Here is a 13466-nt window from a genome sequence, read left to right as displayed (position 1 = left end):
ATCAACAATGCAATGAGGGTTCCCTTTTCTCCACGTCCTTGCCAACACTTGTTATTTCTTACTTTTTGATTTTACCCATTCTACTGTGTGGTCCACTGTGTGGTGTGTGGTCATACTTCATTGTAGTTTAGATTTGCATTTCGCTGATGATAGGTTGTGTTCAGCATCTTTTTGTGTGTCTCTTAACCATATGCCTGAAGAGGATTCTTTAGGTTGGGTGTCTTCATAAATGATGCTATGAATTACAGTGAAGCAGGCTTATAGAGCAAATGTCTAAATTCAAGTTTTGACACACTAATATATTTTCTTAATAATGAGGATAATATCACCTACTAGTTGAAACTTCACGCCTAAGTTTCAGAAATGTTTCATAGGCATGTAGGGTAAAAAAGAATAATGGGTGATACTTATCATGAAGTCCAGAAGAGTTGTGTGTTCCTTTTTCTCCACTTCCTCACAGCTTCCATTATCTCTTGAGCCCATTCAGATCCAGCTTTCTTCTGTACTACTTATTGAAATCAGTCTTGCTAGAGCCATTGATGAACAGCTTCTGTGCTGTGAAATGCAGATATTCTGTTCTCATTGTACTTGATCTATCACCATTATTAACAAAATTAATTGATCCTCATTTTGGGGGCAGGGAGAAGAGTAACCTTTTCTTGACCTGGTGTCTGGAATAGTGAGCCACCTTTTCCTGACTATCTTCTTACCATTTTTTTCAGTCCTTTTTACTGGGTTATCTTGTTTTCATATCCTAAATTATTGGAGTACCTTAGGGTTCAAGATTTAGATCTCTTCTGTATCAGCACATTTTCCGTAAGTGATCACACCTTATCTCATGGCTCTCCCCTGAATTCTAGATTTATATATCTAGCTCCTTTTGAACCAGGTATATATTCATAGGTATTTTAAACTGAACATGTCCTGGGGTGCCTGGGTGGCTCAGTTGGTTAAGCGTCCGACTTCAGTTCAAGTCATGATCTCACAGCTTGTGGGTTCAGTTCCTGCATAGTGCTCTGTGCTGACAGCTCAGAGCCTGGAGCCTGCTTCAGATTCTGTGTCTCCCTCTTTCTCTGCCCTTCCCCTGCTCATGCCCATGCACTCTCTCTTTCTCTCTTAAAAATAAATAAACATTAAAAAATAAATAAATAAACTGAACATGTCCAATATCAAACTGTTTATTCTCCTTTTACCCTCCTCCCCACCTAAAGAAAATATCCTGCCTTTCCCTCAGTTTTTGGCAGCACCGTTTACCAGTTTGCTCAGGCCTTTAGAAGCTTAGAATCTTTGATTCGCCCCTTTCACTCACAGCCTATTTCCCATTTTTTCAAACTCCAAAATAGACTCAGAATCTAACCAGTTATCACTGCATCCATCACTAGGGCCCTAGCCCACGTGGCCATAATTTCTTACTTCGCCTGTTCCCCATGTATTTCTCTATACAGCAGTAAGAATAATCCTTTTATATTATAAATCAGATCATATTCTTGTGTTAAGTTCTCTCCAGTGACTGCTCATCTAACTTAGAACCAAATTCAGGGTCTTAGTGTGGCCACTGAGGTCCTCTCTGGTTATCTTATTGCCTCTCTGACTGTTCTCTCTTACTTTACTGTACCCTCACTTGCCTTTGTTGTTCCTTTTCAGAAATGCTGAGTCCACTCCTGCATATAATGTTCTCTCTGCCTGAAACACTTTCTCCGAGATTATACTTGACTCATTTTGTTACTTTATTCAGGTTTCTGTAAAAATGTTACCTCCTCCAGAGTGGGCTCTTCTGAACACCCTTTCTGAAATAACACCACATCATCTCTCATTATTCTGTGTCCTCTTATCTTGTTTTATTTTTTTACATAGTACTTGCCACTATTTAATGTGATACATACAGACTAGTTTGTTTATGTCTCCTTCACTAGAGCTTTATGAAGGCAGGGACTTTTTGTATTGTCCACATTGTGACCTCAGCCTTTTGAACAATGCCTTGTATTTAGTTAGAAATCAGTAAGGGGCACCTGGGTGGCTCAGTCGGTTGAGTGTCCAACTTCGGCTCAGGTCACAATCTCATGGTTTGTGGGTCCAAGCCCAGCATCAGGCTCTGTGCTGACAGCTCAGAGCCTGGAGCCTGCTTCAGATTCTGTGTATGTCTCTCTCTCTTTGCCCGTCCCCTCCTTGTGCTCTGTCTCTCTCTTTTTCAAAATAAACATTAAAAAAATGTTTTAAAAAATGCAAAAGAAATCAGTAAATACTGATTGATTGATTGAATGAATGAATGAATGAATTTACTGTAAAATGTCATCTAAAAACGAATTGATGAAAGAGACTGCCAGAAACTAAGAGGTGGAGAACGAGGAGAGTGTATGGCCATCCTGGCTAGAAGGAGACAGCAAAACCTAGGTAGATTTGCACTTCACATAGAATGGGGTTACTAACACTTCATATTTTAGGAAGGCTTTTCTGTCCACAAGAGAACTGAGAGCTGAATGTCATTTACTTGGTCATTTACTGACCAAGAGGTGGGAACGGTTCAGTTTTCTACATTTTAACAATTAAGACAGATTGAGTTGTTACTGTTATAGCTTTCAAAAGAAGTCTATATGAACATCCTGTCACTGCTCATATCTTTGACATTGAATTTAAAAGCCTATATTATAATTTATTATATATTGTTAGTAATGAATGTAAAATTTGTATTAACTTAAAAATGAGTATGGTTAATACTGCATATTCTGTACTTAAGTAGAGAGAATGCAATTAAATTCTAAGAGATTAAAAATAATATGTTTTCAACCCCGCAGGCTAAATAATATTTGTAAATAAATGACTATCAGTAATATTACATGAATGAGTTTTAGCTTTAAGAATTAGCCCTTAAAAGTTTTAAGTGTACACATTTGTTAAATAATAGAGGCAATAAAAATGGAGATGATAATAGAATAGTTTTATGTGTGTCTTGTGAGATTTGTAAAACATGAGACCTTTGACTTATCCTCTACTGCCTCCAAAGTCCCAGGAGTCTGTAATCTGAAGATAAGTTAGGTTCCTTTTTTCTCCTATCAGCATGCCTTCTACCATAATACATTCCACGGATGCTGATGGCATCAGTGTTAGAGCCATTTATAAGAAAGTGCTTAACTGTAGCTAAATAACATAATCGCTGCAAATGCATTTCTTGATGCGTTTGTTTTTTTTAAATAAACTTAATTGTTTAGTAAGTTTTATTTTCTTAGTTAAAATATTTTCATTATTTATTACTGTTTTCAGATATATTTTTAAATCAGAATTTTTTGAAAGCTAGAAGAAAGTAAAATTGAAATCTTACCTTTTTAATACATCCTTTGCACATTTCTGGTGTATGTCCTCCCTCCCTCCTCTACTGCCTTCCTTCTTTCTATCTTTTTCTTCTATATTTTCCCATCAGTCTCTCTCTTTCACACTCACATCCACAATAGAGTTAACTAAAGTTATCTCACCTCTCTCTTAAGAATGTAAAACATTCATATGTTAATGGAACTGTCTATTCATTCTTGTTTTTATATACAACTTATGCACAACTTCCAGATTTGTTCATTTAACCATATCTCTGTAACCCTTCTTCATGTGTCAATAGGTTAAATGATGTTCCTATGCACTAATTTTTTTAGCATTGACTAACTTTGCACTTTTTTGTCTACAATGATCTATTATTTTGGTTCTTGATAAAAATTACTTGAAACACTGAATATTTTTCTTATGCTACTTCTGTACTAAACAGAAAAAGACATCTTTTAAGGCACTTAGAAAATTCTTCCTGAATTATAAAAATGTACACACATCAGCTGTGATTTGCTTTTTGACTTGTGATCTTATTTTTGTTCAATTAAAAATATGTTTATAAACTAATATGTTCCTAGACACTGATATTCACTGTTCTCTCCCATACTCATAGCTCTATGAATATATTTAAGTATTTTACAACTTGTTCCAGAAAAGATTTACAGAGGGCATTTTATTTATGGCAGTTACACCTTGCCTGTTGTTTGCATTATTAATGTCTATTATCTCTTCTCAAATTACGATTTCCTTGAAGATAGGGCCTAGAATAGCAAACAGCTCAGTTAAGATGTCCAGTCCAAATATAGAAGTGCAAAATGTGTTGAAAGCAGAAGAGAACTATAAAATATTCAGGGCCTTCATAACGTGAGGCATGTTAGGCTATATTATGATTGCTAATAAAAAATAACTCTTTTTGTTTTAAAACTTATAGTGGGAATTATTAAGTCTCAAATATTTTTGTGGACATTTTATTTTTAAAAGTAAACTTTTTAAAAATGCTCTTAGAATTATATTAAGTGCTTTTATGAATGGGCATAATTCAGTGAATGACCTGTTTGCTTTGAAAATCAGTCAAGTCTCTAATTTTGGGATTTTATCACAGGTCATGTTAATAACAATAATAGTAATAGTAATAATAATATCTTATGTGTATGTAGAATTTTGTATTATTGGCCTGACAACAACCCTGTGTTTTAAAAATGACAATTCACATGAGTAAGCGTCAGGTCAGAAGAAAAATTAATTTAAGGGCATGTGACCATTAAGTTGAATAGACAAGACTCAAATGCAGTCATTTTTCTCTACTGTATTAGATTGCTATAGATTATCTATTATTTATTGGTTTGTAATCCATTATTTTTCTTTATTTAAGTGCTTTTGAAATGACAGTTTTATAATACCTAAAACCACATGATATTTATTGGATTTGTCTGGAAGGATTATAGATTATTTTTCCTTCTCTAGCTTTTAAAAATTGTTATTACATTTTTTTATTTAAGGAAAAAATGACATTTTATCTACCAAATAAGGAGAAACTAAATTTAAACATTAATTTGAAAACTTTCCAATATACAGTTCATTTAAAATGACTAATAGATACCGTTCAACTCTAATCAGTTTTTTAAAAAGGTTTTCCTCATTTGTGGGCTAAGAAAATAAATGTTTGAATGTTAAAATGTCTCAGAACATGTTCACTTTTTTTCCGTAACATGTTGTTCACTAACTCTTTTATTCACTAATAAAGCTTATATGGATTTTTTTTTGCTTCATAAAAATATCATCTTCCCAATGATGAAAAGCAAAAATTTTGCCTTCAACATTGTTTTTACTGTCAGTGTTCTGAAAGCAGTATACATGTTACCTTGCTATTATTCTTATATTTGAGTTGTCAGGATCTTATAGTTCAGTAAGAATAGAATAAAAATTTAACTTTAGCTCCAAAGTAGCATCTTTTGGTTTGTTTTTAGTTTTGATTTTCTTGTTTTTTTGGGTTAATAGATTAGTATTTTCTAGGTTACCCAGGTATTATTGAAGTGATGGTTTTAGTTGAATGGATAGAATTGGCTTCTATTAGAGAATCTTACAACCTCCCTGCAAGAGGCCATATCAGTGGGGATCATATCCTAATAAAGAAAACTAAAGCATATGTGTGGTCACAACCAATCCTTGTCATTATGCCATGAAAGCCTTAGGATTTGTGATCAAAGCAATGGGCTTATCCTGAACTGTGGTATAACCTCTGGTTGACCCTTTCAAGTTTTTATTTTAGGAGATGATACAGTATATTTTGACCATGTTACCTGCCTCTGTGACCCATCTGCCTAATTAAAAGAAAGAGATTAAAGTTATTGACAGCAAGTCAGATGAAAATGTGAATTATAAATATCTCTGTCTTCTGTCGGTATTTTTGCTTCTCATTTTCCGCTGGTGTTAGAAAGAATTTTTGAGCATATGTTTTTTATCCAGAGCTGAATGTTCTGTTCTGATGAATATAAAACATACTTCACTTTGTAAATGTACATTAGAAGTACTAAACATAATCTTTCACTCTGTTACTAAATATCATCTGTCAAAGGAGATAATTTTGAACTTAATATTTGGTATTGAAGTATGGTTCTTAGGAAGATTCTTTTAGGATTAAGATGGAATTCTGTAATGTATACTTGAAGGTCACTGTATCCATAGTAAAATTTAGGCATTATATATACTTTTATGTCAAATGTTGTTTGTATCTCAGTTGACGTAAGTACATTTGTTTTATAGTAAGAGGGTATTCAACTTCCATCATCTGATTTATTTATGTAGATTTTCCTATAATCAGGTTGTATTATGTTTTAAGTGTATGTGTTCCCTTCTTTACTCAATTTAATTGTGCTTACTTGATGATATCCTGGATATTATATGTAGATTCTTTGTAATCTTTCTCTTAACTGTTAACATCTTAGAAACATTTATCTCATTTTAAATTCATGTTAAGTTTTTAAATTTCCTAATGGAAAGTTTTTTTTTCTTATGAAGAAAAAGCAGAACTTCATAGCATGGCATTCAGGGCTTTCCACAGTTTGACCCTGCCTACATCTCCAACTTGATCTCCCACCACACGTATACTGTCCTCTCTAAACCAATGAAATTGTTCTTCATTGATCATTGGAAACAACTGATAGGCACATTTCAATATCGGTATTCCCTTTCTCAGGACTATTCTCATCTTCCTTCTCTGGTTATTTATTTTTTATTTTAAATACCATTTTCAATCATTCATTCCACAGAGTTTTACTGAATGCCTAATAGGGGTTACACACTGTGCCTAGGCTGTGGAGGTTTAATGCTGAACAAAATAAGTAAAGTCTTCAATCTCATAGAGCCTTCAATATGAAGGGAAATACAAGCAGACAATTACAGTACAGTTTGATGAGTGTTGTATTAGGGAAATACAATATATTACGCTCTTTTCCCTAAAGGTTTCTCTGTTCACCCCAACATTTATGCATCTTTTTCTTTTTTGAATTTCTGGAATGCTATTTGTTCCTACAACCAATTTCCTCCCAATAAATGTGTCCTTTCACTCTTATTTAGCAATTTAGACAATCATGTTTCCATATCCCAGATTTTAACACAGTTTTCTGCAAAGAACAAAAACTTAATAAATACTTCTTTGTGATAATGTGTTATATTACCCTTCATAAGCCTACCTAATAAAATAATTAAATAAGAAGAACTTCCTTAAAATTTTATTCTTTATTTTTTTTAATTTTTCAAATACTTTAACATATATTTTCTTATTCAAATATAATTAATATCCAGTGTTATATTAGTTTCAGATGTACAATATAATGATTCAACAGTTCTATACATTATAAAGTTTTATTCTTTTAATGAAAGTAGCATTTACATTATATTTCTGCCCATACTGCATTCTTCCTACCGTTCTGCCTCCTTAGAAATAATTATCACTGAGAAAAAAAAAAAAAGAAAGAATTATCATTGAATATATTGATGTCTTTTTATGATTGGAGCATATATAATTCATAATTACCAACTCCTCAAGTATATAAGAAATGTCCTAATTCAAATTCAAATCTTCTTCATGTTAGGTTAGTAGGAAATTCATTCACAGTCTTTAGAGAGTAGAGCAGGGACCTCTTATTCTAGGCTTATGTGATACCTAGAAAATTGGCCCTCACATCTTCTCTCTATCTTGTTCATTGGTCATATCCTCATTGTCTAAGACACATCGTCTTTTGGAAGCAGGTGGCACTGTTTGGGTTAGGAAATAGTTGCTGATTACAAAGGCCCTGGCGCCAAGGGACCAGCTTTCTTAAGTGCACCATTGTGAGACTACCGTGTTAGGCAGTTGGGCAGATTGTATGCTGGCACTTGACTGAAGGAAGGAATAGAAGCTGAAATCCAGCTGGTAGTACACTTACCAAACTAAGTACCCTTTGGCTACATTAGTGTAGTAGGGTTGCCTTTTTCTAATACATACGTAGGTACTGTATGAGCAAGCAATGACCTTGATCACCACTTGCTATCCCCTGGGTTTTAGCTTAACCTCTTCATCCCCACCTCTTGCCCTCAGGATGAAAGAAAGCCAATTATATATAGATTTTAAGAAATATGTTTCCCTAATCTTGAGGACAACACCTCTCTTCTTTAGCTTCTATCTTTAAGAATACTAATTTTTGATACTGCTTCTCCTGTCTCCTGGACACCTTACATAATTGGCTCTGTTTGCTTAGACTTTCACAAAAGACAGAAAAAAAAATGTTCTCAAGAGGCTTATGCTATAGACCCTGCAAATGTTCTGGAACTATCTGACTACTCTTGAAATAGGAGAGGTTTGGGGTGAGAGGTAAAAAAATAGAGATTTAATTTGTATCTCGCTAAAAGGTGAAATATTAAGCTTCACTTTTAAACTTTTTAATTTTGAAATATTTTTATAATGTCCACTGTACAGAATTTACAGGATATCTATCCTTAGAAGGCAATCACAGATAAAATCTAGGTAATTGAATGGAAATTTATAACTATTACTTTCCTCCCAGTATGATAGAAATTATAGATCTGAAAGTTTAACATAGTGCACTAAAGACTTAAAAAGTATAAAATTGCTTTGGTTATGTCTTTAATTAAAAATTTATTTTGGGGGGGGCGCCTGGGTGGCTCAGTCGGTTAAGTGTCCAACTTCGGCTCAGGTCATGATCTCATGGTTCATGGGTTCGAGCCCCGCGTCGGGCTCTGTGCTGACAGCTAGTTCAGAGCCTGGAGACTGTTTCAGATTCTGTGACTCCCTCTCTCTTTCTGCCCCTCCCTCGCTCATGCTCTGTCTCTGTCTCTCTCAAAAAATAAATAAATGTTAAAAAAATTTATTTTGAGGGACACCTGGGTGGCTCAGTCCATTAAGTGCCTGACTCTTGATTTCAGCAGAGGTCATGATCTCATGGTTTGTGAGTTTGAGCACGGGGTTGGACTCCTCACAGACAGTGTGGAGCCTACTTTAGATTCATTCTGTCTGCCTCTCTATTTCTCTCTCTCTCTCCCACTCCCACATGCACTTGCTCCCATGTGCTTTTCTTTCTCTCCCCCCTTCCAGATAGACAAAACTTAAGAAATTATTTCATTTTTGTTTTATGTGTATTTTTGTTCCATGAATTAAGTGAATTTATATGTAGGATAAGCTGTTAACATTAAAGCAACAAAACAATTTAAATTGATAATAAATTTGTGTGTTTAAATGTAGTGATCTAGGAACAAACTGTATTTCTGTTCTTGAATTTAGAACTTATAAAAGAACCAGAAAGAACATTTCTATTTTGAGCAAGTATGTTTTTGTCAATTTGTTCAGCAACCTGAATAAAACAACACATGTAGAAAATAGAGAAAAATATACAAAATCTTAAGAATTTAAGTGCTATATGTAGGATGATTTGAAGACTTTCTTTGTATGAAAATTGTTATAAAATATCACACCCTTGTTTCATTTCTGCTTTCTAGTGTGGTCTTGAAAAAAAGTAGATTTTTTTTTATGTATTTTTACTATACAGTGTATATTTTTCATTTATAATAGAAATGACTGATCTCCCAAATTTTAAAACTTGGGAGAAACCTGCTGTCTAAAACTCATCCATTATCATTGTTTTTGATATAGGAAAATTATCATGCAGGAGCATAGTCAGTATAGCAGACAAAAGAAAGGCAACATCTTCTAATCAGGAGAATCTTGGTGTAAGGATGGGGCAGGCAGATATTATTGAAATTAAAAAGAATTTATAAATAATTAAGCCATAATATGCTTTTGATTTTGAATACACAGATGTGATCCTCCCTCTTATTGTAGAACAAGACTTTGGAGAAGTAATGTTCTTCTTATTAGCACAAGTAATTTGGAGTGGAAATAAGACATTTTGGTAAAATTTCTCAAAGTTGCAGTTTATTGATGCACAATTCTGCAAATTAATAATAGTTATAAAGTGAATTATCTTTGTATTTGGGTAAATGATAATTGTAACATACTATAAAATTCTTGTTTGATCAATTTTATCACATAATAAATACTATATATATAGTATATATATTTTTTTTTTCAGGAGAGCCACTTTCTTATGAAAGAATGCAAAGTCTTTTTTACTTTTAAGAATTACTTAGAATATATATTAAAAACTTGTATTTAAAATGTTTAGTATTGGGGCGCTTAGGTGCCTCAGTCAGTTGAGTGTCCAACTCTTGATTTTGACTCAGGTCATGATCCCAGGGTCCTGAGATCAAGCCCTGCATCAGATTCTGTGCTGAACATGGATTCTGCTTGAGATTCTCTCTCTCTTCTCTGCCCCTCTCCCCTGTTCACACACACTCTCTCTCTCTCTAATTTATTTAGTTTATGTTTAAATGCATAATATATACAATATTATGTATACTGTTTAAGTAGAACTCATGCTTATTTGATAATTAAGGACATAGCCTTTAGAGTTTGACAAATCTTGATCTAAGCTCCAAATCTAGATAAACCAGCTGTTTACTTAACTTCTTTGAGCCTTAGTTCATTTTTAAAATGAAGGTGATACCTTGTAAAGTTCTTAAGATTAAATGTGATAAGATTTATTAAGAGTTTATTTTAAGGTCTGCTGGGTGCCTCAGTTGGTTAAGTGTCCAACTCTTTTTTTTTTTTTTTAATGTTTATTTATTTGTGAGAGAGAGCAAGAGACAGAGCGTGAACAGGGGAAGAGCGGGAGGGTGGGGAGGATCAACACAGAATCTGAAGCAGGCTCCAGGCTCTGAGCTGTCAGCACAGAGCCCGATGCGAGGCTTGAACTCCCAAACCACAAGATCATGACCTGAGGTAAAGTTGGACATTTAACCGACTGAGCCACCCAGGCGCCCCTAAGTGTCCAACTGTTGATTTCAGCTTAGAACGTGATCTCACAGTTTTGTAAGGGTGAGCCCAACACCAGGCTCTGCACTGACCATGCGGAGTCTGCTTAGGAGTCTCTGTATCCCTCTCTGTCTGCCCACATCCGCACTCATGCTCCCTTTGTCTCTCGCAAAAAAAAAAAAAAAAAGTTATTTTAGTTCCTAACTCAGGCGATATCAAACATATTGGATATAGCTTTTTGTTACATAAAATAGCACACATACATCTTTCCTCTTTTTTTCAGTTAAGACTTAATATGCATCATTTTTGGAGATGAGAACCTTAGTTGTTTTTGCATGATCACTGTCATTCATTTATGGTTAAACTTCAAATAGGGTTCTTCCTTTTTGAAAAAAAAAATATACTCAATTGAAATGTTTTTCAAGTCTGATGATCAGGTGATTGTCAGGCATTTGGAGGACAAGCTCATTTCTACCCTGCTTTAGTTAATTATTGTGATTGTAAACAAAGGATGTACAATTCAAAGTCAAGCAAGATTTCACATGGATGATGGAGGTGATAATAGCTTAATTCCTGCTGGATCTTTTTTCTTTACTCTGGAGAATTCACACTGACCTTGTCCAAAATCTGATGACCTCCCTATTTTACTCGACTGTTTGGAAAGCTAGGCCTGCCATAGCTGGCCCTGAGGGGGTATCCTAAAGACCACTGAGTCACTGACCCATGTCAAGACTGGAATTAAAGTCTGATCTACAGGACCTCTGAAATAGTTATACATGGGCTTATTGACAACAAAAACCTAACTAGCTGCATTTTCCTGCTTATAAAATACCCTAATGAAATGTATTTTAAGTGATAAATTCACATATTTAATTTTACCAAGTTTCTTATTGCAGGTTATTTTCTAGACTCCTTGTAAATATTTTTTTCTCAAAGGTAATGTGTTACAACTAAAGTTTAATGTTTTGAAGTATGAGCAGAATATATTGTTAAACCATAACTAAATGTAATGAGTATCATCCTAGTTGATGAAGGGACCAGTACAGTTACATTTTAATACTTTTAAAGATTTTGGTCTTTTGGGGCAAAAATTCCACATACCTCATAAAAAATTTAGTTTAAGCTTTAACAGCATGCTATTCTCTGTTTCTATTTTTGTCAAACCTCAAATAATACACAAATGTTGATATTTAAGAGTTTTGAGGTTATGTGAATTGTCCTAAAAGGAAGCACATAACCAGCTAGGAAGGTGTTAATATTTAAGTGTGGTTGGATGGGAACTGTCTTCCTTAATGGTAACTTTGTCATAGAGCTGTGATAGAGAAAGGAAAAACTTCCCTGTTTATTTTTTTCCTTCTTCTGCACAAAAGGAAATGACCATGCCATTTTATGAATATCTAGTCAGTATTCTGCAGTTTATAATATGACATTGTCTTTTGTTTTTATATAGGAGTTGATCCCTGAATTTTATTATCTCCCTGAGATGTTTGTCAACTTCAATAATTATAATCTTGGAGTGATGGATGATGGGACTGTAGTGTCTGACGTTGAACTTCCTCCTTGGGCCAAAACCTCAGAAGAATTTGTTCGCATAAACAGATTGGTAAGATAGTAGTCATCTACTCTGTCTGTCATGAGCCTTTTCTCGAAGTATCTTTCATGTATTTGTATAATCATTAACCCTTGCTCTTATAGACAAATTATAGTTGATAGAGATAACTGAAAGTAACAAAATAGTTATTGAATCTCCATATATATTTTATTAAATTTTATTGACTTGAAAAGTGTAGTGGTTTCTTTCTTTTATGCAGAATGTAGGTTACTTTCATATGCACATGATAATTCAGAAAAAGACACAGAGCATGAGTGGGGGAGGGAGAGAGAGAAAGAAGGGGACACAGAATCTCAAGCAGGCTCCAGGCTCTGAGCTGTCAGTACAGAGCCTGATGCAGGACTCGAACCCACAAGCTGTGAGATTGTGACCAGGCACCCCAGAATTATAAGGGGAATTATAAGTAAAACTGTAATTGTATCCTTCATGGAACATAAGTTTCGTACACTAGATGAAGAACGCAATCCTGTGCTCCAGGTTAGAAGTCCACTGTACATTTCAGTAATAGAAACAAGATTTTCAAGTTATATGTGGTATCTTTCTTTTCAAGGAAATATTCATGTAATATTTAGAACATGAAAATTTAAAAGCTTAAAAGCTCAGTGATTATTGTGTTCTTTAGACTCCTCTCTAGCAAACTCTTTACAGTCCTCTCATGTGGGTTCTAAATTATTTTATGAAAAAGTTATGTCTTTCCCTTTTTGCCTTTAACTTTCATAAAAGTTTGGAATCGGTTACCTTTATTCTCAGTTTGTAAAAGTTGGATCTCTGTCATACTCTGTATTAAAAGTGAAATCTAAGGGCACCTGGCTGGGTTACTTGGTAGAGCAACTCTTGATCTCAGGGTTTTGAGGTCAAGCCCTATGTTGGGCAGAGAGATTAGTTTAAAGGAAAAAAATGAAAGCACAAATGGGGAAAGGGCAGAGAAAGGGAGAGAGAGAATCCCAAGCAGGCTCCATGCTGCCTGAGCAGAGCTCAGTGCAGGGCTCGAACTCAGGAAACCGTGAGATGATGACCTGAGCCACCCGGGTGCCCCTCAACATTTATATTTTAATTCTGTCTTCCAGATCCTAATTGCAATCCCATTGTTACTGAAATTTCACATTTTCTGTATACTGGAAGCAATACAAGGGAAATAGAAAGGCCATAGTCCTTGAAGTTAGACCAACTTTCCTA

General features: G+C 34.4%; 1 protein-coding gene across 6 annotated transcripts in view; it reads left to right on the top strand.

Moving 5' to 3' along the window:
• LRBA (LPS responsive beige-like anchor protein) overlaps nucleotides 1-13466 on the top strand; it is a 737219-nt gene that overhangs the window by 582522 nt on the left and 141231 nt on the right. For all 6 annotated transcript variants that reach the window (XM_039234337.1, XM_039234336.1, XM_039234335.1 and 3 more), the window contains one exon: nucleotides 12129-12281. In XM_039234337.1, the coding sequence (XP_039090268.1) occupies nucleotides 12129-12281 (153 nt within the window). The remainder of the gene's footprint in view (nucleotides 1-12128; nucleotides 12282-13466) is intronic.

Source organism: Hyaena hyaena, unplaced genomic scaffold (assembly GCF_003009895.1).
Source record: "Hyaena hyaena isolate Hyena2069 unplaced genomic scaffold, ASM300989v1 scaffold_89, whole genome shotgun sequence".
NCBI classification, from domain to species: Eukaryota; Metazoa; Chordata; class Mammalia; order Carnivora; family Hyaenidae; genus Hyaena; species Hyaena hyaena.
Note: the sequence above shows the minus strand (reverse complement) of the source record. Positions and strands in the feature narration are given on the sequence as shown.